This window comes from Opisthocomus hoazin, chromosome 19 (genome assembly GCF_030867145.1).
Source record: "Opisthocomus hoazin isolate bOpiHoa1 chromosome 19, bOpiHoa1.hap1, whole genome shotgun sequence".
NCBI lineage: Eukaryota > Metazoa > Chordata > Aves > Opisthocomiformes > Opisthocomidae > Opisthocomus > Opisthocomus hoazin.
In genome coordinates this window covers 9676406-9704157 of record NC_134432.1, presented here as the reverse complement: position 1 = coordinate 9704157, position 27752 = coordinate 9676406, and the positions used below count along the sequence as shown (strand labels likewise).

General features: G+C 49.4%; 1 protein-coding gene across 1 annotated transcript in view; it reads left to right on the top strand.

Moving 5' to 3' along the window:
* The first annotated feature begins 23869 nt into the window (after positions 1–23869).
* ASTN2 (astrotactin 2) overlaps positions 23870–27752 on the top strand; it is a 360893-nt gene continuing 357010 nt past the window's right edge. Inside the window, exon 1 of the mRNA XM_075439778.1 lies at positions 23870–24212. Coding sequence (XP_075295893.1) covers positions 23870–24212 — 343 coding nt within the window. The remainder of the gene's footprint in view (positions 24213–27752) is intronic.

The window sequence follows — 27752 nt, the reverse complement described above, 5'->3', positions numbered from 1 at the left end:
GAATGGCTAGACCACGCCACAGCCTGCCACATTCCCCAAAACCTCCAGCCTCCCCTTCCTTCTGTCTTCATCCAGCTGATAACATCAATGAGGTGCTGGAGGAGATTGTGAGGGCAGGGGCCAAGGTCTGGCCTTCCGTTCCCACCTTAGGGACACTCCTCCAGTCCCATAGCTACACCTTCCTTGCTGTCTGGAGAAGTGGAGGCTGAGGGGAGTCCTTATCTCTCTCCACAACTACCTGAAAGGAGGTTGTAGTGAGATGGGTATTGGTCTCTTCTCCCAAGTAACTAGTGATAGGACGAGAGGCAATGGCCTCAAGTTGCGTCAGGGGAGGTTTAGATTGGATATCAGGAAAAATTTCTTGACTGCAAGAGTGGTCAGGCATTGGACCAGGCTGCCCAGGGAGTGGTGGAGTCACCATCCCTGGAGGGGTTCAAAAAATGTGTAGGTGTGGCACTTCAGGACATGGTTTATTGATATTGTGTTGGGTGGTGTTGGGTTGAATGGTTGGGCCTGATGATCTTACAGGTCTTTTCCAACCGTAATGCTTCTATGATTCTATGAGTCTATCCCTACGCAGGCACCCAGCCCAGTTCTCTCAGGCTGATGCCGTGGGTACCACCTCCACGCCGCAGGCCAGCAGAGAACCGCAGCATCGCCGTGTGCTGCTGCTCCCGCAAAGCAGCGCTTTCATCCCAACCTCCTTCTCCCCAGCCCTCCCCTGCCTTGCATCCAAGAGCGAGCTGTTCGGAATGGCTGGGGCTGGGATGCACTGAGCCCCGGCAGGTGCCTGTGCAGCACTGTGGGCCCGCAGAACTCAGAGAGATCACCGCAGGCTGCGAGCGAGGGAGAACAGCTGAGAAGGCAGCAAACGTAAATGGGGGAGCTGCTATTGCCAGCTGGGGCACGGGGAGCCAAACTTCATTGGAATTGCTTGCAGGCTTAGCAGCCAGGCAGAAAGAAATCATCGCAAATCCATCTAATGCAAACTAATGCTGGTCATTAGAAAGCAGGCGAGAGGAGCGTTGCCTGCATCGGGGAAAAGGCATTAGGAAGAAAGTTTCTGAGCAGGTTCCCAAGCCAAAATGTATCATCTCTGAACAATTTACTCTTCATTTACTGTTGTTCTCTGACCTGGGGAAGGAAAGGTTGGTATTTTTATTTCCCACAAAGCAAAAGTACCCCAGGAGGATCTCGCTTGTACTGTGGCCAGGTTTTTAGCAATACTGGGCAGAAAGCAATGCTTGTGGCTGTCAGCGAAAGGCCCAGCCACTCAACATCACTTAAAAGCAGAGTAGCCCTGCTCTCCGTGCATGCACCAAGGGTAATATCTGTAATTGGGTTTATGCAATTCTGGAACGGAAAACAGAACAGTCCTGTCCATGACTGGCACTGACCACAGCCCCCCTCCCCACAAACACGGCTGCCACAGCAGTGGTTTAACAAGAACCAAATGCTTTTTGATGACCATTTTGTAAAAAATAAACAAATCAGTAACTCCCTCTCGGCTGCAGACCTTGGATGCATTCTCCTAACCCTCCTGGCTGCTAGCGAAGGGCAGCAGCACGGCTGCAGGGACACCACGCCATTAAAACGTTACCTATCAGAAATAATCTGTCTGCCCCCAAAACAAACCCTTTGATTATTCAAAAGGGCTTCAGCATCAAGGCTGTTTCCAAATGGTTTTTCCACATTTGCTGTCTCATACTTCATTTCACTACACAGGACAATTTCTTAGCACTTAGTATCGGGCATCCATCATGATACAGCTTGTCTTACCAAAGACTGACAAGGGAAAGAAACTGAGTGGTAGGCAGTGCCCTGCTCCCAGCCCAACCCCTACTCCCAGTGGGGTCAGGAATGGCTGGGAAGGCTGGACACCCACCCTGCAGTCTGGTATCATGAGGTGGTTGGGAGCCCTGAGGGGAAAAAAACTAATATCACTGAAAAATGCTGATGGAATTTTGCAAAATTTTTGCCAAAACACAGATCATCCTTTGACGGAAACTGCTGAATTCCTTCAGCAGTCACCTTCAGGGTCTCCAGCCTCCAGAGACCCCTTCACAGGGTGGGTCACCCACAGTTAGGATGCTTGAAGCCCTCCTGTGCGTCACTGGGGCCAGAAGCCCCAGCTCAAGGGTACTCCAGTCAGCTCACAGAGTACCAGATTTTTGAGAAAGAAAAACAAAACAGTCTTTTCCACCTGAAATTACTCAGCATGAATTTTTTGCTCTCCTGGATCAGGATGAAAACTTTCTGTAAGTCTCAAAGTATCAACCCACTGTAGGAGTGTCCTGGTTTCGGCTAGGATAGAGTTAGTTTTCCTCCCAGTAGCTGCTGTGTTTTGGATTTAGTATGAGAAGAATGTTGATAACACTGATGTTTTCCGTTGTTGCTATAAATCCAGGACTTTTTCCAGCTTCTCATATTCAGCTGATGAGCAGATGGGCAGGAGCAGGGAGGGAGCACAGCCAGACAGACAGCCAAGATGGCCAATGGAATTATTCCATACAATGGATGTTGTGCTCAGTTGATGAATGGGGCTTCACAGGGGGGGCAGGGAGCTCTCTGCTTTTCTTGTTTCTGTGAGTTCAAATCCTCTCTTGTCCAGGAGTGTGAGCTTTTTCGGGACATTCAGGATTTCAGGGTTCTGCGATTGCTGATCGGTGACTGGCTGAAAATCAGTCGTCAGGTGGTGAGAAAAATTGTATTGTATATAATTTGTTTTTCATGTTCATTCTTATCATTGTTATTATTAGTAGTACTAGTATTATTAGTATTTACTTTGTTGTATCATTAAACTGTCTTCATCTCAACCCACAAATTTTCCCTTTTGTCCATTTCTCCGTCTCATCTCGCTGGGGGGAAGAAGAGGGGTGAGCGAGCGGCTGTCTGGTGCTGAGTTGCTGGCTGCCAGGTTAAACTACGACCAGGAGCCTGTGAGTGGCATGCAAAGAGCATCTCTTCTCTCCTCGTGCTTCAGCTGCACACATCTAATGAAGCCAGACAATGCCACATTACTGAAGCTGAACTGAAATGGCTTTTGGGGAAACGACTTCTTGTTTTCGGGTCTCTGCAGGGTGAGGAAGGGTCAGGAGAAAGAGGCTACAGGATCGGAGGTCTTGGGAGCAAGAGCCTTCGGGAAGAGTCTGTAGTTCCCATTGGGACTGTCATAAAATCACTCCCTGCTGTTGCTCTCTATTGGCTTTAGAATGAGATTTCAATAAACTCTGTTAATTTTCTATAAAACCCCAACAACTGCATTCGCATTAAATCCTATAGCACTTTCGCAGACAGCTCCAGGGAGTGATAAACTGGACTGCTGCCAAAAAAAAGAAACTCAGCGAGTGAGACTTTCCACCAGAGCTGGTTCACAGACCACCAGGCTGGACAAAACCACCTCATCCCCTGCCCAGCCCCTCCTATATTCTGAGCCGAAGACATTCAGCCTTTGTCCCTGCCAGGGCTCACCTGACATCCCACCAGCTAGCATGCTTAGCACAGGTCTATTTGACCAGTATAGAGAGGTCTTGCTTTAAACTGGGTGAGCATTTCTTCACTACAGACTCAGCAGATGACACTCTTGCCCATCTGCCTCCCAAGGAAAGGAGGAATCTGTGTGGCACTCAGACCACACTTTCATATGTTAAATCCCAACACCTTTATGGAGCAGCAGGCACTCAGCGGTTGTTGCCTGCCTGATACTCAGTCTCTGCAGCCAAGAGCAACCAGCTAGCCAGAGCAGAGTGACGGTGGAGAAGCCCACTCAGTGCCCTCAGTCCAGCATCGGTCTCTGCTGCAGGCCATGGGGAGGACCACAGCTCTTGTAGATCAACCTGATCTAGTTTTAAACCATCCAGCTCGGGCATTGGCACAGCTGGAGCAGGAGAAGTTTCAGTAGGGGCTGTGGAGGCCAGTGAGAAAGACTATGAGGAAGATGACTAACCTTTGCTGAGAACCAAAGCACCCTAATGCCCCGCTTAGACTCCCCGTGTTAACAAATATAAAGTCTTCATGAAATCGAGGGCAGGCCTTTCACTGCCCAGAATGGGTGAGGCTCTGAAGCTGCTGCCTGGCCATGGCTCCAGGATTTGGTACCCTGTGTAGGTGTGGCTAGTTATTAAGCTGTGTTTTCAGGTAAAGCCTTTGCTGTATTTTAAAGGAGACAAATTTTCTTTCTCGGTGTTTTGTTTTTTCTTCCTGCATCTGCACTTGTAGTTATTTCTATCCTCTCTCTCACCATCTTTACCCTGCCTTATAATAATTTGCAAATTACAGGAGGTAGAGGTGGCAGCAGCATTATCTTTTGCTGCTTTTCAGCACAAAAGTGTCATGAGTCCACTTTAGCAACTGCAGCACTGACCGCACGCATGTTGGCACACCGTGACCTGCACACCGGGACACCCTGTCCAGGCTCTCGGTGGGGAAGGAGTTAACATGTTTGTCTCGCACAAGCGAGATTGAAGCCAGACTGGGCTCAGCTGGAGAGAATCACTTTATCAGGAGAGGTTATGAGAAAAAGAAACTCTTAAAAGACTCTCTAGCAGAGTGTAGAGCTGGTGGGGAGTTGTGTTGTTTGGACCTGGGAGCAGCCGCTTGTTGTGAAAGCCTCTGTTGATGTGTCTTAGGGGCAGACTGCAGTGCTCGCTGTCCACTGTTAAAGCTGGTTTTTTTGAAGGTGGTGGCAGGAAGGGGTAGAATGGCACAGAGAAAGGACTTTGCAGTCACACAAAACTTCTGATGTTGTTCTGATTGGGAACAGCTGAAAACCTACATGCTCTTCACACAACAGTATTCCCAAATCAGAAGAGATTCTTACTTGTTTTAATTATTTGATAAAATGTAGAGATTTTTTCAGAGAGTTAATTAAATGCTTGTGTTCTGGGTCAATCTGTAGGTTTCATTTCAAATCAACAAAAAAAAAGGAAAAATCTGGGATCATGTAAATACTATTTTACTTTAACCTCATAATTTTTTCCTTTCTTTCTGGCGTGATATGCATGAGCAACAGTTCTGCTAAGCAGAGGATTCTTTTTCTTTTCTAATTTAGAAAAATTAGAAGCCTAAATATAGGTTAAAAAAATCACTTCTTGGACTTGAGAAACAGGGTCACATTGAGCGAGACCAAGGTTGCAGGCAGAGTCCCATCCAGAACACCCGCCCGTTTGGTCCATGCGGATGAAAACCCAGTCTCTTCATGGAGGACCCCAACACACACTGTCATTTCCCAGGGCGAGCACTGGTCCAGGAAACCTCCAGTCCTACCTGCAGTGCATGGTCTCTCCTTGCAGCTTTTGTTTAGTCACCTCAAAATGAGCCTGTCTTCTTTCTTGTCACATAGCGTGGTGGTCCCAGCACTTGAAGGCTGTCAGCAATCACCATCTTCAAACTTCACCCTTCGTGCGTAGGATCAGGCTCCTGTGCGTTGGTGATTTGGCTTGGGTTTGGTTTCATTTCGTGATTGTTATTTTGGGACTGCTTTGCCACTGCTATTCACCTCCCCCTCCTCCTTTCGCCTGTACATGCCAAAAAAAAAAAGCAAAAAAAAAAAGCAACGAGCTTAAACATATTTTGCGGTTAAACCACTTTTTTTTCGTGTCGGCTGGTTCCCACTGGGCTGAAAAGCAATAAAAAGTCAGGAAGAAGTATGGGCTCCCCTCTCAGCTTTGTCATATGGATGAATAGCACAGTAAAAAGTGCTGAATGCTATCGGTTAAAACGAACTCGCTGCTCTTCCAAGTACATTTTGCAATGCTCCGATGCAAGGGGGTGGGGGATCGGACAGTGAAAAACCTCTCCCAGCGACAGATCCTTTGTTGGGCTAAAGATTTTTGCATTAAAAAGAAATTCTGGTTATAATCACTCTACCCTCAGCAACATTTTCAGTCCTCCCTCCCCCTGGCCTCACCCCCCTCACTTTTCTGTGGCACCGAGATAAATCTCAAGGTAATGCAACTTGCAGCAAGGCTATCTCTGAGCATCTTGGAGGCTCTGTCAATAAGAGGCCAGGCTAGTAACGCTGGAGTGCAAAGATCCTCTTATTATCTCGCTTCGCAGCCCTTCCTGGGCATTTCTCTCCCTTGTGTTCCTCATCAGGTCCCTGATCATACTGATAAGGGGAAAAAAAGAGAAAACGTGGGGGGGAAATAGCAAAACTAGATGACAAGACCTTGTACTTTTTCACATTTTCACCTGGAAAATACTCTGGTCTGGAATGTTAATATATAATTGCAGATAAAAGTAGACGAGTAATTGCTGGAGAATTTCCCATTAAGATACTCAGATACTTAGAAATGGCTTCTTACCCGGGTTTTGATCTCCTATTGTCGAGCAAAGCTGAAAGCAGTTCACTTCAGGAGAAAGCAGGCTGCATTGTGTAAGATCCCTTTCCAGCAGCGACAGACAGACTGGAGTTTTCAATAAAATGGGTTTTTCTTTTCTCTCTCACTTTCTTTCGCCCTCTCCTCCTCGTCCCCCCCCCCCCATTTTTTCCTAAATAGAGCAAAATCAACTTCTCAAAAAACAAACCTTCCTGAAGAACATCTCCACTCTGATAAGATGGTTTAGCCCAGCCAAGAAGGATATATGGTTAAATCCTCTTACAAGGGGAAAGAGACCTCAGAAGAGCAGGAGATTATCCAGGACTCTCGAGCGCCTGGTGGTCAAACCACCCTGAAGACGTGGCTGCTGTAAAGGCCAAGGCTCTGCCAGGTCGATCAAGAGCAGGGATTCAAATCTTGGTCCCTCACATACCCCCAGAGATCCCAACAACCAAGTGCTTTGGTGAGGACAAGCTCGTCAGTGATCGCAGGTTCAGAACGGGATGACATTTAAATTTTAACTAGCTTTAGAGGCTGGAGAAGTCATTTTCTGCCCAAACCTACCCAGATCCTCTCCCTTATTTTGTGCTTTTTTTTTCAGTTCCTAGAGATGAAGCCTATATGGCCAACTGTTTCTAAGAAAGAAAGAGTCTCTGATAAGGGTAAAAGCAGTTGTTTTATAGACATACCACCAGAGATGTGGAAAGGGTCTGGCTGCAGACATGCTCCTGCCTGCACAAAGGCTTTGACTTGGGCAGCTATGGCCAGCCTCAACCCACGGACATGCACTTGCAGAAGCAGAGAGCAGCGTGTCTCATGGAGACAATGTGTGGGTCTCAGAGAAGAATAATTTGATGCTTTTCCTTCCAAGTTTTCCTCCCTTGTCTAAACATGGATTTTCACAGGTCTGCTTTCACTGGTGGGGAATTAAGGAGGTGGGGGCTGTCCTGATATTCCACACTGGCTGGCTTTGGTTTCGCTTCACTGGGGAGATGTTGAGGAAAAATACCCCTTGGTATCCTCAGAGGATATTTTTGTGTCCATCCCAATACACCTATCATTACATTGGGCAGCCAGAAAGAGTGTTGAGGTTGCCTAGGTGGACTGGGGGTTTCTGGATAGAGACACACATCAGTACAGGCGTGGTACCCTGGCACTAGATGTTGTACACAACAGCTGGTACAGGAGGAGGTGAAAGGAGCTGGTCCTCCGCTTGACAGCCCTTGAAGAGGAGACACCAAAAAGGAGGGATGGGAGGGATGTAGTTGTGGCCTTAGCCCCTGTGGAAAGAAGTGCTGCATCGCAAAACCACAGCTGAAAGGACTTTAGAGGGTCCAAGTCCAGCTCAAAGAAGGTCTAACTTGGGTCAGCTTGCTCAGGGCTGACCCAGTTGAGCCCCGAATACTTCCAGAGTTGGAGCTTCGTCCAAGCTCTATTCAACCTCTCGTTGTGAAGGTTTTTTCCTCATACGTGGTCAAAATTCCCCTTCTTGCTATTTGTGACCAATGCCGCTCATCCCTTGCTACAAGAAGAGTCTGGCTCTGATTGCGCTGAAATTTGGGTGGGAGGAAGGTTCTGACTTGTGGAACTTGGTGCTACAAAACAACCATGGAGGGCAAGGGCTCCAGAGGATTCAGAGAGTGATAGACAGATAATGAGCAACCACAGATAAGCGGATAAAACGCTTACAAGGGATATAATCCCTTCTGTTCCTCGTGATAAACCAGCTGCTGACTGGCAGAGGTAAGGAGGAAAACCCTTCTGGGAAGATTATTCCAAACCTGGTGGATTTAAGCCATGGATACTTGCAGAACTGGTTGTGGCAATCTCCCAGTCATTAGTGGTTATCTCTGGAAGCACCAGAAGACTGGAAACGGACAAGAAATGCCAAACTTTTAAAAAGTATTGGGAATGTGAGCAGAAGTGGGGAAGTATAGACCCAGAAGTTTGACTTCAATCCATGAAAAATCCTGATAGACAGATATGAATATACTATTTACAGGCATCTGGGAGGTGTCAAGGAGGGGAGTCTCAGTGGCCATGGATTTGTCAAGGACACCCTTCTTCAAACACCTCTGTGACAAACTGGAGAAATGGACTGAAAAAAGAAGAGGTTGAGATTCAGCTGGGGTAGCCAGAAAGTAATATGCCTAGGAATGATGGACTGTGCAGGTGAGCTAGGCTTCAGTTCAGCAGAAAAAGATCTCAGGTTTATTTCATTCCACTGAGTGAACATGAGTCAAGGATATCAAACTGCTACAAAAATGGCAAACATCATCGCAGGTTGTGTAAGAAGGCAGATGATGCAGGAGATGTGCATTAATTCTATGGACTGGTGACACCACAGCAGAGCTCCTTCGCTAGAGGGGTTACCACATAGGAAGGAAGAGGTGGGAGAACAGGAGAGTGATTGGGGGGAAGCAACAGGAATAATGAGAGCTGGAAGAAATTATTTCCAAGAAAAAAAGTTGTCTAGAAAAGAAGGAAAGAGGAAGATCAGTTTGGATAATTCAAGGATTGCCTGTAGAGCCAGTTTTGGAGGGAGAAATTCATGGCAATTTCTTTTGTGCCTGGGTCTTCAACTGGACTGAAAGCTTTAGCCAAAATCAGTGCTTGGGAAGGGCAGCTCAGAGGAGCCCTGGAAGAAGAGATTGCCGGACTTGTCTGAGGATTGGTGGGTGGGTGTAAATAAAGCTTAGGATACACCCAGGCTCTGTGTCACTGGAAACTGCCCTGCGTGTCCCCCAGCATCTGCTGCTGCACTGCAACAGGATAACAGACAGGCTGGAAAAATGCTTAATTTAACAGTTTTCCTTTTGTTAAATGGCTCCTGCTGCCTCTGCAGGCCTGCTTGGAGGAGGGAGGAAGTGCTAGAGCCACTGTCATCTGGGAGGTGACAGTCTGCTGAGGTGGGATAACTAAGTCCTCACCCTTGTCAGCATCCCAGCTTGCTCAGCAGCACCAGACGGGGAGAATGGTCAGATTTGAGCAGAGAAGAACCCTTGTACTTGGGTTCATCCATTGCTTTCTGGGGTCTTGTTTTTTATTTGTAAGGAAAGAGACCCTCCAGCACCACACATGATTGTCACATCTCCCTGGTTTTCCAGGTCAGGAGGCGAAGAGACAGAAAAGAATACGTTCAACAGTCTGGCAGCAAGCCTTAAATCAGCTTCTCCACCAGAGTGTGGTGGATAGCAGGGAAAAGTCCTGTTGGGCCATCCCAAATGGACCCCAAAAGTCTGAACAGAGAAGCCTTTGGCTGCAAGCAGTTTGCATGGAGCTGATCCATCTCCAAGGGAGACCCCCTTCAATGAGTATCTGGGGAAAAGGACTTTTTTTCCTTTGCAGAATCACTGTTTGATAGAGAAATAGGAGCACATAGTAGCTACTGAGGGATGGGCAGAAGCCGAGGAGAGGAGCAGAGAGAGGACCCAGCCTCCCCCTGCTCCTCGGTCTGCTGGCAGGACCAGTGCCAGCCAGCCCCGTGCTGCTTCCAAGAGCCAGGCAGGAGAAAATGATTCATGTCAAGTGAGCGCGAAATGGCGTGCAGACAGTCAGCCTCCTATTGTCTGTGTCCTCGGACGGCTGCCAAGCCCCGGTGCCTTGGCGAAGTCTCAGGGAAGGAGTCCGGGTTGGCTGACATCTGCTCTACTCAAGCTACAGCAGAGGAGGAGGAGGCTACAGGGCAACGTGCTGTTCTCCTGCCCTCCCATCCACTGTTGTGCCAGGCATATCAGCACACACCTCTGCTAGTCCCAAGAAGCTCTGGTCTCCTGGTGGCAATTGCCTACCTCCACTCATCCAGCAGATTGCACCAGCCTTAAATATTGATCCCAGCTGCTGGCACTCCACCACAAAACCCAGCATGGGTGTTTGTAATCAGCTCTACAATGCAGTGAAATGCAGAAAGAAAAGGCTTTGTGGCTTGTGGGGACCTTCTCCTCTCATGCCACAAGGCTAGAGAGCATGAGCAGAGCTTGGTCTCACCTGGGAGCATGGTGGAAACCAGGGGAAACCTCTGTCAAGACTTAGAGCCCCTGTAAGAGAAAGAGAGAAGAGCACGGGGGTTTCTACATTAATTAAGGGCATAATATCCATACTGACGAAAAAAATGGCTTATAGCACCATTAATGTATGCTATCTTAACACATGCTAAGTCATCAGAAACATGCCATTTTAAAAATATCCAGCATGCTTGCGGTGAATATCAGCCCGTGTTATAAACGCACTTTACCAAGGAAGACTTTCAGACTCTTTTAAAGAAATTCAGGAAAGATTCTGCTTTCTGTCACCCAAGGGCAAGCCTCAGCATCATAAGAGATAACATCCGTGGCTATAAAACACTGTGTATATTTATCCAGACTCTAAAGGCCATTTTTATAACTTCAGTCTTGGTTTACTTTTCAATACTCTTATATTTTTTGCCATGTTTTGGAAAATATATAAGGATTGACTATTGGAACATGCAGCTTTGTGCAAAATATTTAATCAAAGCCCTTAATTGCAAGCTGTAAATGTAGTACTACTGACAGATTGTAAAGCCAGAAACCATTTGGTCAACACACAACAACTAATAAGAGTGTTTCAGGAAAGAAAAAAAACAAGCGTTTTAGCACAGACATGAGTTTTATTGCAAAAAAATAAACCTTTCAGAAAATTTAGGAAAAAGAGGAATGTAGGAATGTATGACCAGATTCATAAGGCATATGATAAATATCAAGCTTCTTTTTTTTTTTTGTAGGAAAAAAAAATCTACTTTATATCAGCTAAAAGAAGTGATATATTATTCTTACTGAAAGTAATTTTGTCTATAAACACTTTCAAGACTTCAAACAAAAACAAACCGAGGACTAGAAAACAGTCTCTGGAAGATGTTAGTTACTCGTGTTCAACTCGTGTTTCCTCTCGTTGCTGCAAAGCTTGGTTGATTCCTTAAATGTCTGAAATGACAAGCTTCTCTTGAGACGTGCAGTTGCAAGTATTGTGCATCTGCGTGCAGACATTCACAAAACAACTTCCCCTCTGCATTTGCTGCCTGACTGGTGAGATGCTTTACGTACAACACAGCAAGGTCAGATGATGCTGCAGTTGGTTACTACTATAGCAGTAGATGAAGCAGAGAGTATTTATACTAATTGGGGAATTAGTTGTCTGTCAAGAGGCACCTCACTAAACATTGTTAAGAAAAAAGGACAATAACTTCTTTAATGACTGCTCAAGTTTAAAGGCACTCTTTAAGAATTAATTAAATTAAGAAGACTATTTTGAGAGCTGGAAGACTTTTATACATAAAAGTAAGGTTGTTTGGACTTATTAGAAACAGAATTTCAGTTACTATTAGACCCTGATGAAACTAAAAGAATGACTCAGAAAATTGACTGAATAAAAGAAAAACTCTTCAGATGCTCTGAGAATTTCCCACTGCAAGAACAAAGGCAATTAGAAGTGTACTGCATAGGCATTCAGCAGATTACATATTCATGAGCTGAAGATATTACCAGGTCCTTCCCCCAACAAAGGGATGACAGCAGACAGTTTTATATGGAATGTCATGCTACCCTTTCCACAAAGCAATAGGCTCAAGCACGGTCTGAAAACTCTGCAATGAGCTCCAAGCCACGTGTTGGTCCCGTCCTTCGCCCGGGGTCCTCGCGGACTCGGTGTGTGAGCAAGGCGGTTTAGCAGAGCCAAGCACAAGAGGGGGCAGCCGCGGCGTGGTCTCTGCCCAGCTGTGTTTTCACAGATGAGATGAAGCCATAAAATACCACCGCAAATTTTTATTTCCATTTATGATCTGATTTAAGGGGATGTCAGAATGCTTTTATAATACACAATATTAAGGGCTTCTCCAGTAAACACCAAATTGGTTAGAAATGTTTTCTTGCAATTGAGAGACCAGCTAAATTTGTGTCATGGGGCAGGGTAGTGTGATGTTATTCAGAGCTAAGAATTTTGATAATCTTTGATATGCCTTTCTTGAGGCAGATCTCGCTATGGTTTCTTTTGAATAAGTGACTTAAATATTTGCACTGGCTTCACAGGGTTTACTTAAGATTATTCATGTTTCTTATTACTAGCTTTTTAGATTATCCCTGATATACCAAAAGAGGATTTACAAGACTCCCCCCATACATATAGACAAGCCATGTCTGCGCCTTGTTTTTTATCTACCATTAAAACAAGATTACAACTCATTTTAGGAAAAAGGTACTTAGATCCCCTCCAAGGGTAAATCCACTCTTGCCATATATAATCTTTGTTGCAAAGTCTCCTCAGAGAGAAGTACAGAGGAGACTGTAACTAGAAGAATCATAATTTATTGTTCATGATCTCCTTTGGTTCAGAGTTTGCTTTTGCTTTCTTTGGCAATAAAATAGCCACAAGTCATTCACAAAAATTGTTGTCTTTCTTCTTTATTGAGACAACTTTTGAAGATGGGGCGAATAGTGGTATCACACCTTTGAACTGCTGTGAAAGACAATTTTAAAGCTGGGGCCCTTCTTGTGCATCTTGCTTTTTGCTTTCAGCAGTTCCTGAGGCAAAGCCCAGCAATGGGAGACATCATCAGCCTGAAAGGTCCCTTCCTCCTGCACCTGGGAGCAGGGGATATTCAGCACCTACAGCTTGAAAACCCTTCCCCCATTGTTGGGGTGAACACCAAGGAGTAATACTGTTCATTGTGTTGGTAGGACCCCCAAATTCACAGGAAAGGGCTACCCAGAGCCCCAGCACTAAGCAAAGCCACTGCAGACACTTCCAAAACCTGGCCATGCCCCTTTACAGTAATGATCGGTCCTTGGGAACAATTAGCCTCCTTCTTCATCACGAATTATGGACGTCATCTACCAAGGGGATGCATGTGTGCCCTTTCCAGTGGGGTCAGGGCTGGGAGAGCTAATGGGCTATGATGGCCTGACCAGCCCCACCTGCCCCAGCCATCACAGGCTGTATTTAAGCCCAGATCCAGTACTTCAGCCTTTTTTAGGCTGTGCATGAGATTGTCTTTGTATCTGTTATGGTCATGCTGCTCTTCTGCATCCTGCCCCACCAAATGGCTTCCTGGATGGGTGCTGGACCTGCCTTATCCCTACAAATCTTCCTGATGATGTGGGTTCTCAGCGGCTGGCCCTGCTGCCCCCCTCAGGTACAGTGGGATGGGCTGGAGACCGCAACAGCCCCTTGGCTCCTGGCCCTGAAGGAGCACCAGCACTCATGGCATTTGGATGTGGGGGCCAGAAGTGCCACCTGCCTTGCCAGTCATTGACCAGGGCACCTCAGAGGGCTGGGGTGGCCAGGGAGGCATCAAGCAAGACAAAATCAGTACTACTGCAAGCCCTGAGGTGGGGCTGAGTCAGGGCAGGAATATCCAGGTGGGTCTTTCTTTGCAGGCCAATGCTGCACAGTGGGGCTGAGCCCTCCAGACCACCTCTTTATGCAGAGCCTTTCTCTGTGGAGGGATGTCCCCTTCAACATGTGTGATGGTGACCTCCAGATGCATTAAGAGGTTTATTGCAGTGCCATGAGCCTTCCCTGCAAACTGGTCTTCTGACCAGGACCTTCTGCTGTGCCCATCTTCCTTAGCCTGTGAGGTCTACCAGGAGGCACTGGCTGACCATACTTTCAAGGGTGCAAGGGGCAGGAGAAGACTCCATCACAGGAAAGCAGTTTCTCAACTTGTTGGCCTGTGCAGCAGCAGCAGCAGCTGTGAAAGGTGATTGCTGTATGTTTTGGGGTTTTTTATATATGTGCTTGCAGGGGTTTAGAGGAGAAACTTGTGACCTGCAAACTCCATGTTAACACTCTCTGCAAGACCCTGCCTATGCATCACTGTTTTCCTCTCCCCTTGTGCTCCCTTTGCTGGTCTGCAACTCGGATGCTCTTCCTGGAGCTGCTGACAGAGCTGATCCCTGCCAAAAGCTCCTGCTCTGGCACCCCAGAGCCTCTTCCCCTGCATCCGCTGAAGAGGATCGCACATAGCCTGGCAAAGGGAGCCACCAGCATCTCCCTACGGCTCCCAGCAGAGCAGGAGCAAGGTAGGAACAATCTACAGCTCCCTGCTCTGTGCTGTTTGCATTGCTGCGCTGCAAAAGGTGTGCAAATATTCTCTTTGGAGAGCGAGGGCATTGCTTGTGACGGAGCAGATGGGCACACCGGGGCAGGGGCTGCCGTTTACTTTGTCCTCGTAGATTAGACCCAGCACTAAGGGCTGTTTCACATGGCACAGGATAAACAGTGGGTGAATTGCAGAGATCCGAGCCACCAGCTTGCATATCTAATCATATTTCTGGAAGGTGCCAACAGAGGGCATCCGCTGCCAGACACGCAGCCTGCGAATTCCCCGCTGCAGCCCCTCTGCCTGGCTTTGGATAAAGAGCGGCTCGGGGTTTTTTAACCCTCTCCCACTTAGGCTCAGGTTAAGCTTTGTCAGAGGTTTTTAAGCAGATGGGTCTTTTCAGTCAGTGTTTTCATTTTCCTTTAGAGAAAGGAGAAGGGGGGGGGGGGGGGCGGGGACGGGACGGACAGTAACCCACACCTGCAGTCTCTTGGTCAAGGCAGGACCTTGCTAATTAGTGGCCAAGGGCAGGCTTCACACAGCCTGGAAAAGCAACAGCCAGGTTCAGAGTGAAGGTGGATGCTCTGCTGTTCTGTGCAGCTGTAAACAAAATCAGAAGTGCTGCTGTGCTAGTGTTGGGGGAGAGCAGGAGATTTCAGGACAAATGTCCTGGCTTCAGTGGATTTAAATAGTCAGTTTTATTTATGGGTGTTTGTTCTGGGTGTTTAATCTCCTCGTTTCATGTCTCTTGTGGACAGTCAAAAAGAAATCGAACTTCTAAAGCCTGCTGCTCCCTCTGGTAAATACATATTGATGTTCAGGCTGTGGAGCAGGCTCACTCTGAGCACGTTGTCACTCTTATTTTTGTTAAGACCTCACACCAAAGCATCTGATATGTTCAAAGGCCAGGCAGCCTGTCTGATGGCAAGCTTGTGAATCCAATTTTGACTGGGGCAGCAAAGGTCCCGAGGCAAGAGTTGGTGCTAGGGCTCATGTGAGGGTTAGCGATGGAAGAAGCCTTATCAGAGGTTTCCTCCCTGCACAAAACCAGCAGAAGGTTAATAGGTGCCGGAGCTGGGGAATTGTGCCTCTAAGTGGGCTAAAACCAAGGGTCAGTGTGAGCTGGGTGAGGGCTTAGGGTAAAGGGATGATTCCAAGTGATAGTTTTTAATGGAAATAAGGATAGGGCACAAGACAGATGTTGTGCTCTCCTTAGTCATGTATTTCTTTTGAATCAGCTCGGATGGAGTGTGACCTTGTTGAGATCCAGCCCAACCTCAGCAGTGAAGGGGCTCATGGTTGCTTGGCTCCTAGAAGTATATTCTCTCCTGGAGCTTCTAGCTGCTTTACATGTAGAATGGGGTGAATACCTCAAAAATCAGGATGGCTGGTGGGCCTTGCTAGGATAGTCATCTGTGCTTTGGAAAGACCTGTCTGTGCCTCATGAAGCTAAAGCTGATCCAAGCTGTGCCAGGCCTAGCCTGGTCCCGTGGTACATGTTCTGGGTCTGGTTTAACTCTTGGTGCAGGAACATGTATCTTTTGCCTTCCAAAAAGCACATATTTCCAATAGTGCAGCTTGAAATACATGACTGTGTTTTTTTTAGAGAGGGTGTTTGCTTGTTTTATTTACCCAGGGTGCCCCAACTGGTCACCAAAAAAACTATCTGCTCTGTATGTGTAGATCATCTCTACTTCACGTTATGCATTGAATAAGGGCCAGAAATGTAGAGCCAAAATTGATTTATGGACTGCCATAGAGATTTAAGAAATTTATTATTTGATTAATCCATCCCATATATCTTTTTCTTTATTACCGGTAATTCACGCTATATATCATAGCCTTCTGAGCAGTAATTTGGCTGCCTGATGCATGCCCATGTTTTCTAAGGGTTAAATTCTACGGTGCACCAACCAACCAGACAATAAACTGTTGTGATCTGCTGGTTAAATATGTATTCAGCAGTACTGGAGTCTGACTTACCCAATAGAATTGCTCTGGTTTACCAAGCGAGTATGTATTTAGGACACGTAGTATGTGCAGAAGAACATACTGGGAGAGTGGCTGGAAAAAAAAATGTTTGCAAAACATACTGAGGTGCTGGGGTGGCCAAAGCTTGTGGGAAATGAGCAGGCATCTGCAGTGCTCCTAAAAATATATGCTGGGCCTATAGACAGGGTGACCAGTTCTTGTTATGCAGGAGGACTCCCTGGTGACAGTCTTTACTAGCTGGGTGAGGAGCCTCGGCGGTGGGGTTGGCTGTGGAGAACTGGTCCCTGCTGGTAATCATTGTTTTTACTCAGAGGGTGGTGGGGGTTTGGCACAGGGGAGGAAAAGCAAATCAACTAATTAACTCAATGAGGGAAGAAGAAAATAACATACCTCAGATTGAATGAGGATGTGACCTGAGACTGTAGATGCTTCTGCTGCTGGTAAACATGTTTTCTGGTTTTTTTTCTGTAAGGCTATTGACATCTTAAAATGATCAGAATATTTCAGAACACATTTACTGAGACAGAAGTACCGGATTTCAATACTGTCAACTCCAGAAAGCAGAAGGTGGGTCCTAAATTACCTTCAAAATCATAACAATTTAAAAAATGCAATGCTTTCTAATTTGCTTTCTGTTGTTCCAGCTCCTCCGGGTCACCCGGCTCGCCTCCTCCTCTGGGAGCAGGACTGTGAAAAGGAGGAGGAGAGGGGTGATTCTGGCTGTGCTGGGGGAAGCAGCAAGCGCACACCTGCCAGCCCTGGAGCACATTCCCTGAGCAGGATCCAGGTGTGGGAGCTTCCCCTGCCTGGCCCTGCCTCGGCTGCTGGGGGGGCCGGGGGACCCCTTGCTCAGCTCTGCTGATGGGGACTGGAGGTGCCAGTTAGCAGGAGCCCCAGTCTCGTTTGGCAGTGAGGACTCCTGCTTGTTGGGGACTGGTGGGTCGAGCACAGTTTCACCTATCAGCCTTTAACTCCTTGACTCTATTAAGCTGCCCACAATTTCAGGCAGACACCTTTTTCAGAAAAGCCCTGCATCTTCATTACATTCCCCTTGAGCCATCTGGTCCCCCAGCCTGACCTTTTTAAAAAAGATTGGTTAAAAAAACTGGAGCAGTCCCTGAACAGAAGACCTTGTGTGTCATGTTTAAGCCCAGAGAAAATTTTTATGTCCAAGCTGTAAAACCTTGAAAATAAAGATTTATAATTGAGATTCTGGCTGAAGCGGAGTGAACAGAGATGGTCTAATTAAATTCTGTGGTGGATATAATTAACCCATTTATTCATTTATTACCCTTTATACAGCTAGTCCAGGCTACTTCGTCACCAGGTGTTTATGAAGGACCTGTTACCTGGCTGCTTGGCTCGGGCTGCGCAGCAGCCAGGACCGTCACGATGCTCTGGAGGGGCTGGTGATTCTGCAGGAGCAGGTCTGAGCTGATCGATGCTTTTTCAGAAACCAGCCCAGCTCTGGGGTGAGTCAGCGGAGAAGGAGCAGCATGGAAAGGAAAGACTCTGGGTTCTGCTTTGGACTCCTGGGTGAGCTGGTGGGTGACTTTGATCAAGTGTGGTGGTTTGGGAGAAAAAGGTTTTAGGGTTGGTTTTTTTTTTTTAGAGCAGGGTGGCTCTCTGGTGTTGTATGCAGCTGGTACCGTGGCACTGAATTCTCACTGTGCACTCTCGAGGGCTGCTGTAATATCCACGCTGACATGTGTGGATTTCCGCTTTCTCTCCTTCACAGTTCAGTGTGGAAATGGCACTTGCAAACCCGTAACACAGATAACTACTCACACATCCTTTGGGAGAGCCTCATCTGACTAAAAGCCCAGCTAGCTTTTCCAGAATGGAGCTGTTTCTTTCCACCAAAGGCTCATTTCGCTTCACTTTCTTGCAGCCATCACAAGATAAAAAACAATGAATCAACCAGAGATTATTTTTCATGAAAGTTTAATCAGGCACTGTCCCCTTCCTGTGCCTGTGTGAGCAAACCTTGATAAGCATGTAGGGCTCGCATGTGGAGTAAAAACCATCTGCTTGAGAGGCAAGAAGTGCAGGGAAAATCCTTTGCTCGCTGGCATCTCTCTGTGTGGGCAGACTGTCCTGCTGCAGATGCTCTGTCTGCAGCTCAGCCTCTGGGTCCCTTAGCCCATCCATCTCTTACGCAGCAAAAGCCAATACCTCCCCCACCACCGCTCTCCCCTCACCTTCCCCTCCCTTCGCTGCTCCTTCATAATTCATGCATCAAAGAAGTTTCACTTGTAATGCAAAAGCTGATTAATTAAGTAGAGTGCAAGAGTTGCATGCATTCAAAGTTTCTTTCATCTTGGGAAGGAGAGGAGCCACGCTGGAGGCTCTTACTGCTTGTGAAAGAGCATCGAAGGGCAGGCAGTGACGGAGAGGCTGCGCGGTGCTGTCGGAGGGGAAGGGACACCCTTGTTCCCTGGATCTCGGCTCAAGCAACAGGCTGTTTCCAGTTGTCTGTGGGTTCTCACTTGCTTCTTAAGAGTACTCGCTAGCCAGGCTGGCCCATGCCTCCCCCTGGCAATGGGGCTGTTTGGGGAGGGGGTCTGTAGCAGGCACTTGCCTGACTCCAGGTGCCTGAGTAAGGGTTTGGCTTAGGAAGGGCAAGGCCCCTTTTCAGTGTGGCTGTGGTCCCAGGGGTGACTGAAGGTGCCTGATACCATATCCAAGCAGCATTGGGCTAAAACTCCAGCATGCTCGGGGGTGAGTGATAAGGGTGTAGGTAGTGCAAAAGGAAAGCTAGAAAATGCCCCGACACCAAGATGATGGGCACCTGGCCACAACCTTCCCACCTGGGTGAGTCAAGGCTGTTACTGGGAGTGTAACCAGTTAGTCTGCACCTCAGCCCAAAATGCTGAACAGCCTTTTCTAGGTGTACAAACTGTGCAGCCCTCCTGTTACCACGCCAGACCATTCTGAGCGGAGCCCAGGGGGGTTTCCCAGCTCACGGCGGTGTTTCGTGGCCATCTGGTAAAAGGTAGGCATCAACCACTTGTATTTGAGAAGGGAGGAGGAAATTCAGCCCCTCCTGGCTGCTAGCTTTAGCTTCCTTGCCTTTGCAGAGTGTCCCCTCAGGGTGCTCGTCTGGAAGCTCCTGGTTCGACGCCATGTCAGAGGGACAACATTTCCCGCAGCCTTGAGCACAGCGAGGGGTCTGTTGGCTCACCATTAGCCTAGAAGCAGGAAAGTCACCTCCCGAATTGCAAAGGGCGCTTTCTGCCTCCCCTCGCTCGCTCTCCCGGGAGGTGTTTCTCGAATTGCTGACCCAGCCTGTCTCTTGCTTTGCTGGTGAGAGCTGACAAAAGCACAGCTTGAGCAATGTGGTCGTCGACCACAGTCAGACACCATATGGCTGCGGACCAGCATTTGTACACCGCAGCTTAGAAACAAAATTAATTTTGTGGTGTTTCCTGCAGAATATAAAAAAAGCTTCTCACTTCTTTAGTGGAGTTATTGATGCTGATGTGACTCTTGCAGGGTGAAATATAAGCCTCTGATTACATCATAGCTTTATGACTGACTTTCTCTTCCACTTGCGAGCGGTAGGATTTGCGATATGCATTACAGACATAAATTGTTCTCTATATTGTAAATACATAGTGCATTTTAATGATTGCTGCTCTATGTACATATCTCTGGTAATAGGGCCAATTGAAAACCACTTCAGAAAGCTGCTATTGATATCTTTGCAATAACCTCCTCCTCCTCTGCGCCAGCCGATAAAAGATGCATTAGTTCTGGGTGTCCAGCAACCCAGCTCGCAGGATTGAAAGTCGAAGAATGCTTCATCTGTGACCCTTTAAACAAGAATGGCTTTTTTTTTTTCTCTCCCCATCCTTTTTAAACTTAGATAGCATAGATATTTTAAGCATTTTCCAGCACAATGTCTGCAGAAATTTCTCCATGGAGGCACAAAATCATGAGTTTCCCTGAATTCCACTTGGGGTGTTGTCATATAGAAGAAAATGACCCTGGGGCTGAGCTGCTCTGCTTGGGAATAAGAAATAAATTGAAGTGTGTCTCAAAGTTCCTGCTAAAAAAAAAATCCACTCAGGTGAAAATTGGTAATGACTGTAGGCAGATGCAGACATAAGGTAGGCACAGTTCAGCGTAGCCAAGGTTCCCGGTTCACATGACACACAGCATATGCTCTGCCTACTTCTAGAGGCAGCTCCACCTGAGAACAGCCCACTATTGCCGCTCAGGAGCGGAGAAACTCCCAGCTCCTGCCGAGAAAGTCTGTGCTTTTCGTACCGAAAACCCCACGCTTAGGACCGTTACAGATATTTCTGCAGCCCTCAGTATCTCTTTGTATCTATTATGATAACAACTAATTATTTTCTGGAGTTTCTGTACGTCAGAGGATACAAACCCCAAGGGTGGAACGTGGCAGGGATTTGCCCCCAAACTGCGCAGTCAGTCAGCAGCCGAGGTGCGAATGGAGTCGGTGTCTCCTGACAACCCGTCAGATCCCCTACCCACCCCATCACACCCTACCCAGATGGGTCTTGTCAGTGTAATGTGTTTTTACTTGTAAGATGATTTCCATTTTCATCGTGGAGTTTTTGCTAAGAACGGCAGTTTTTGCTGGTTTCTTGGCCCCGATGCTATTGAAATCGATGGTCAGGCAGTCGCCGACTTCCCTGAGGAAGAGCTGGATCCATGAAGAATAGGAAAAAGCTATTAAGAATGGACCTCATTTAGAAATAGAAATCTGAGTTATGGAGTTATGGGCCATGCAATTGGCTTGAAAATCCACAGTTTGTACCAAGTGTCCCAAAATTTGTGAGTTTAAGCACGCTTCTGTAAGTGTTCCTAGAATATTTTGCTAGCAAGTGAAACTTTCTCACTGTGATGAGCTTTACCCTGTTTGTGCCATTTACTTCTCTGTTGCATGCTGCTCGGGGGGGGGGGGGGGGGGTGAGGTGTGTGGATGTGTGTAATAGAGATCCGTTACCTCAGTTGTAAACCAGGACTAACATACTTCCCTTTGGAAATACTATTTGTGGCTTTCAGACAGTGAAGTTTTGTGTTTAGCTCAATTCTTTGGAACTAAAAAGCAGGTGGAATTCTCTCCCAAAAGTGAGAACAGAAATTTGCATTTACACCGGGAAGGATCTGGGCTAAATTAAAGCTGAATGTACACATTTAGAGGCAGCGGTTTGCAGAACATTCCCCGTTATTTTGTGTCAGGTTTGTACAGGACTTGTAAAAACCTCAGTGTGTTTCTCAGAAGATTGTTGTTACCAGTACTTTACAAATACAGACAGAGAGGCAAAATGGGACCGAACGATGTAGGTAGGGCTGCTCAGATCTTTGGGTCGGGGCACAGAGCAGGCAGCCCCTCAGGGTCCCTCCCAGCTCTGTTTTCTGGTATCTCGGGACTCGCCTGGGGTCAGACAGTTCGTAGCAAAGCAGGCGTTCGAGCCCATGTCTCCTGACCGTTGCTTTCCAGAATAAAGCCCTGAAAACCACATTGCTTGATGGATACACGTAAAACACATCTCCTCCTCTCCGATTCAGCCAGACCCACAACAAAGCTGAAGAAGGAACCCCACAGCCCAAAGCACGCTGCCCAGAGCGGTGAGAGCGGCAGGTGTCTGGATCCCGCTCCCACGCCAAGCACAACCTCTTGCCAAAATCCTCTGGTACTCAACAGCAAAAGAAGTCTCTGCTCGTGGCACACACAGTTGTGCAGTAAGTGGCTTCGAGGAGATCTAAGTAACAGGGACAGGCCTTAAACAGAAATAGATATTTTTGTTTTGCAGGATTTCCAGTCCTAAAAAATATTTAAAATGTACTTTGTCACTTTGTGGACATGCTGACTACTAGTGTGTCCTTTTGCATATCTATGCAGTATTGTTTATTTGCTCTTTTTGCCTAGAAGAATTTTTAAAACTAGGAAAAAGAAATTGGCATGTGCCCTGCTAATGCCTGGAAATCAGTACATGTCCTGACGACAGCCTAAGCCAGTCCAAAATCTACACTTTCCTCCCTTAAAAAACAAAAAGAAGAAAAAAGAAGGGGAGTTCTTTTTTCTACTGTTAGAGTTTTCCCAATCAACAGCTGACATTTAGGATTGCATTTTTCTTGTTCGTTTTTTTTTTTCCCCAGCATGCCTGGGAACTTCATCCCTCCCAGCCAGGCAGAGCTGGGGTCCCACATGAAATGTGTTGTAACTAGTTGTGTGTTTGCTGGTGAGCGCTTCTTGGTTTTCCTCTGCTCCTGTAGCTGGAAATGGGCACCGTACTCACGCTGACACTCTTGTCGGCGGGGGCTGCAGCTTGGGAGGGCTGTGAGCTGCGGCTGCTGCTGGAGCGGGGATTGGCCCCCGGGAGCGGTGCTTGAGCAGTCTGTTTGCTGGATTTCACATTCTTTGCCATTCTGCCTTTGTGGTTTTAACACTTGATGACCTACGTATCTCAGAAGGCTGTTTTGCCTCGATAGGCATGTGATGAATTGATCTTAATTAGCTTGTGGAAATAATATAAGCCTGAGCATTAAGCGTGCTTTGTTACGGTTTTGACATCTTCTTTTATATGTACATCTACAAATAAAATCAGGTAGATTAGCAGTCAGTAGGAAATTGTTGTTGTGAGTCACTGACTCATAACCACCGCAGGCTGCCTCTCCGTTAGTCACGCCCGGGCGTGGGCAGGCGTGCACGCGGCCCCGGGGCTGGGGTTCACCCCGTCCCCTTTGCTGGCAGGGACGGGGTCTGCCTCCCAGCCCATCCCCATCGTTCCACCTTCCCGGCTGGAGGAGCCCCCTGGCTCCGTCGCGGAGCCAAACCCGGGGCAGCGGGGCTCACCTGCGCTGTCTCCAAGCACCAACTCCAGCCCTCACCTGGCGCTGGGGCATCCCGGGGGGGTACAGCAACCTGTGACCGGACCTCCCCAGCGTTTGTTCCCCTGGCTCCCGGTGAAACGCTGGCTGTTCGAGACCCGGTCAGAAATCTTTGCTGCGAGTCACCAGTTTGTCCCCTCCAGGCTTGCGAGCCATCTCCCGGCGCCCTGGGCACGGGACCGGTGAGAGCTGACCGGGAGCCCAGCGCTCTGCCGCGGCGGCCCGGGCGGAGGGGGGCTCGATCCCGCGGCCGGGCAGGGGGCAGCCGCGGGAGGCCGCGCTGGGTCTCGGGGACGGAGCGGGGGAAGCGGCGGTGCGGGAGCAGCCCCGCGGGGGGGGGGGGGGGCGCGGCCTCGGGGGCTGCCGGGCCGGGAGAGCGGCGGGGCCGCCCCAGGTAGCCCGAGGCCGGGGGGAGTTGAGCGGCGCCGAAGTCCCGGGCGGGGCGGGGCGCGGCGGGCAGGGGCCGTCGGCCGCCGGGGAGCGGCAGAGGGTCCCCGGCACGGTCGGCAGCGGGCGGGGGGGGGCGGGCCGGGAGGCGGAGCCGGAGCCGGGCGGCGGCGGCGGGCTGGGGCGGCTGAGTGCGCCCGGCTCCGCTCGGCTCAGGCTGGCCGCGGCTCCCTGCGCCTGGCTCCGGCCCGGCATGGCCGCTCCGCCGCGCCGCCGCCTCCTCGCCGCCGCGCTGCCCCCCCCGCCGCCGCCGCTGCTGCTGGTGCTGGCGGTGCTGGTGCCGCCGGTGATGCTGGGCGGCGGGCCCGGCGCGGCGGCGGCGGCGGCGCGGGAGCTCCCCGGTCCGTGCCGCGTGAAGACGGTGACGGTTTCCACGCTGCCGGTGCTCCGCGAGAACGACATCAGCTGGAGCGGTGCCCCGCCGCCCGCCGCCGCCGCCGACTCCCGCCTGCTGCTCTTCGTCCGCAGCGAGCTGCCCGGCCGCGTCGCCGTGCAGGACGACCTGGACAACACCGAGCTGCCCTTCTTCACCCTCGGTAAGCGACCGCGCCGCTCCCCCCCGCCCCGGCCCGCGGGTGTCCGTGTCGTCCCCCCCCCCCCCTCCCAGCCCCGCGGAGCATCCCCCTCCTGCGCCGGGGTTGCTGCTCGCTCTGAGCAGCCCGGGTGCGTTTTGGGGGCTCTCTGACCCTCCCCTCGCTGCACCCCGGTGTGGTTTGTTTGGGTTTTTTTGCGGGGAGGGTTTTTTTTTAGCCGGGCCTGGGGGCTGTTGCCGGTGAAAAGCCCGGGGAGTAAAGCGTCCCCGCTCGGGCTGCGGGGCGATGGGTGCTGCCTCTTGCGCTCCGGCTCGGGCGCCTGGCCCCGGAGCAGGGACCGCCGAGCCGGGAGCACGGGAGAGCCTGGTTTCCTGCCCGGAGCCGAGCGTTGCAAACGCTGCGTCTTAATTCCCCAAGCTGGTTCTCGCTTCACGCTCATCTCCGGCACCTGCGTCTGTGGCGAACGCCTGCGGACTTTCCTCCTACCCCAGCTTGAGTGGGGACGGGTCTAGGAATAATTCTGTTGTCGTACTTTCGTCTCGGTGCCGGATGCTGTTGGCTCAGGTGAGGTGCCCGAGCTGCCTCGTGTCACTTTTCTGTGCCTTGAGCAGCCTGGGAACAGTTCAGAACACTGTATGGACAGCGGGGTGTTGACTCTGCCGGGTCACCCAGGGTGTTTTGTTGATCTCTTCTGTATCCACTGGCTCTCTTGCTTTTCATTGTCTGAACCTAGGGTAATTTGTGTCCCTGCTTAGCTTGGGGTCTGAGATACTGCTTGACACGGCTGGGTCGTGACCTGCAGAGCCTCACCGGCGTGTTGGGGTGTGCCTGCATGCAGGGTACCTTACCGGGCACCTTGCTGCAGTTCCTTGCCCCTGCCCCGTGAATTGACTGCCTTGCACCGGCTGTGATGTGCCAGAGGAGGAGAACAGCTGACTGTGCCTCCCTCTCCTGTCGTTTTACCTTCTGTGAAGCTTTCCTGTAGCAAGTGCCTGTAATAAAGAAGTTGATGGTACTTCTGGAGCCTCCTGGGTCCTGGCTTTGCGGTGTGGCTGCCTTAGACAGGGCTGGTCAACTGCAAAATCCCAAACAAACCCGCTAGTCTATTTCAAGTAGTGAAAGTGAAAAATCAAACCTTTGATGTGGTAGGAATGACATTTACCTTACAGTGATTAAAAGTAAGAAGAAGTTTCATGGTTCAGTGAGTTGAGTTTTCAGATTAGAGTTCAGTTTCTTCAGGGACTGGGTGTGAATTACGCACTGGTCTAAATATATCAGAAGGCAGAGAAACCCCTCGGTGTGTAGCTTAGATAATAGCTGAAGTTGGAGGAGAGAAATTTGTCTTGATAGAGCAGAGACATGATCTTGTATAGCAAATCCTATTTCTGTGAGTGACTGCCAACACAGAGACCATGGTTTGGGTCTGAAAAATTCTCTTTTGCTTGCCTGGGATATTGGTTATGTGTCTACTCTTGGCTATGTAGCACGACTCACATGAAACTGTGTTTCTGTGGCTGCCCCTTCATCGACAAAAGACCCCAAACCATCCCCTCCCATTCCCCTGGACCTGCAGGCGTCAGGCAGATCGGAAGATAAATGCGAGCCTTGCCCATGGTGGGATGGCTTCATCACCGTCCTGAAATTAATCAGCACATTGCCTCCAGAGAAGGTAAAACACTTGTCCTTCCCCAAGGTCTAGCTCATGAATTGCTGTGGATGCTCTGATATTTCAAATTTGTTGCATTTCTTCCCGTCTCCTGGTGTGGCAACTGAGTCTCACTCGCAGTTAACTCTTTTCTGGATGAGTGCTTTGGATGATTTCTGCTGGCTTGTTTTTCTAGTGCAGGAGGTAAGGCTGGAGTTTTCTGTAGCGTTTTTTCCCCACTGCATCATTTTCTAAGTTCATCGGTGGTTGGGAACCCGAGAGCCGCTGCTGCCTCGTAATGGGATGGTGGCGGTGAAAATCACGTTACACGTGGGAGATCAGCCGAATGGCTTTGGAGCGACGTGGGGGCCGGGACTACTTTAAACTGTGCCAAAAGCTTCAATAGCCCTTATTGTTACCTGATTTCTGATGCTTCTGTGAATTTATGCGTGTTGCTGAGCGTGTTTAGTACCTGGCTGGGCCTGAGCTTGGGCAGACACGTGAGAGCTGATGTCCTGCTGATCACAAATGTGAGGAGGGCTCCTAAGTGCTTTTGCTGCTAGCAAGGACCGCTGTCTGGCCTCGCGGGGTAAGGATGGGGTAGGGACACCTAAAGCACGCGCCTCAGGGCAGCCACCCTGACTGGCATCCTGGAGGGATTTTGAGGAAAGGAAAAAAAACCAAACCCAGCCCGAAACTGTGAAGGGGGCAGAGCCGAGTCCGGGTGCTGATACTACAGACTCTGAAGGGAAATAATTTGAGAATAAATTGAGGCCACCCTGTTCTGCAGGGCTCGAGTCTTTCCAGGCCAGGAAGCATGAAATAAAACATTGCCTTGCTTGGTGGCGATGGGTTTGTGTAAGCGCGGTGTTTAAGCAGGCGGTCTGTAGTCCTGGGCCTGCTCAGCAACTCCCAGCTTAAGAAGTCTCCCGAGGCTGGAGTGGTTCCTGCGCCTCTCACTCCTTTGTGCGAGTGGGCAGGAGGAGGATGAGGGATCTGTAGCTGAAGGCTGGCAGGTGGCAGAGCCTTGTCTGCAGCAGTGTGAAACTTAGAATCGTTAGAACTTAGGATCATACAACCATTTAGGTTGGAAAAGACCTGTAAGATCATCGAGTCCAACTGTAAACCTAACACTGCCAAGTCCACCGCTAAACCACGTCCCTAAGTACCACGTCTTCTGCTGGTTCTTTTTAAGGGCAAGCCAGGTTAAAACAGGCTGAGGAGATGGATGCTCGGAGTCAGTGCCTGGTACAAAGTACATGCGGTGCTCTGTGTCCCTTTTCTTCAAAGCATTCCGTCTAAGGAGGAAGCAACTTTTTCTGTTCCCTGACAACATGAGATCTTACTCACTTTATGAGTGCGTAAAGCGAGAGCTTCCATCCCTGCTTGCGGGGAAGCCTGGTCTGCAGGAGCCGCTGCATGACTGAGGCGAAAGGAGAAAGCAGCGCTAGGAAATCCCCAGGCAGCCAAGCCCTGGCCCACGGTGTGCTGGCAGCAGCAGCAGCGGCAGCAGCAGCGGCAGCAGCAGGAGCAGCAGCAGTGACAGCAGCAGCAGCCGTTCGCCTGCCTGCGTGAGCCGTGGTCATGGGCAGCGCGTGGGAGCCTGGGGCCACGCGTGCAGCAGCCGCTGCTCAGCCCAAGCCCCCTGCAGCGGGCACAGCCTGCATGCAGCCCCGTGCGAGCGGGTGGGCAGGCCCGGAGGGAATGGTTTCGTCCTCTCCAAATGGAGGTAGAAAACTTTGTTTCCTTGTTGCGTCCTTCCCGGGCTGCAGCGGGGGACCTGCCACCCAAAGGCCGACCGGCAGCGGTAGTTTGCTCGGTGTCCCTTCTTTGGTGGGGTGGCTCGGTTTCTGGGTTTTCTGCACCTCGTTCTATTTTTTCTCTGTTGTGTTGGAGAC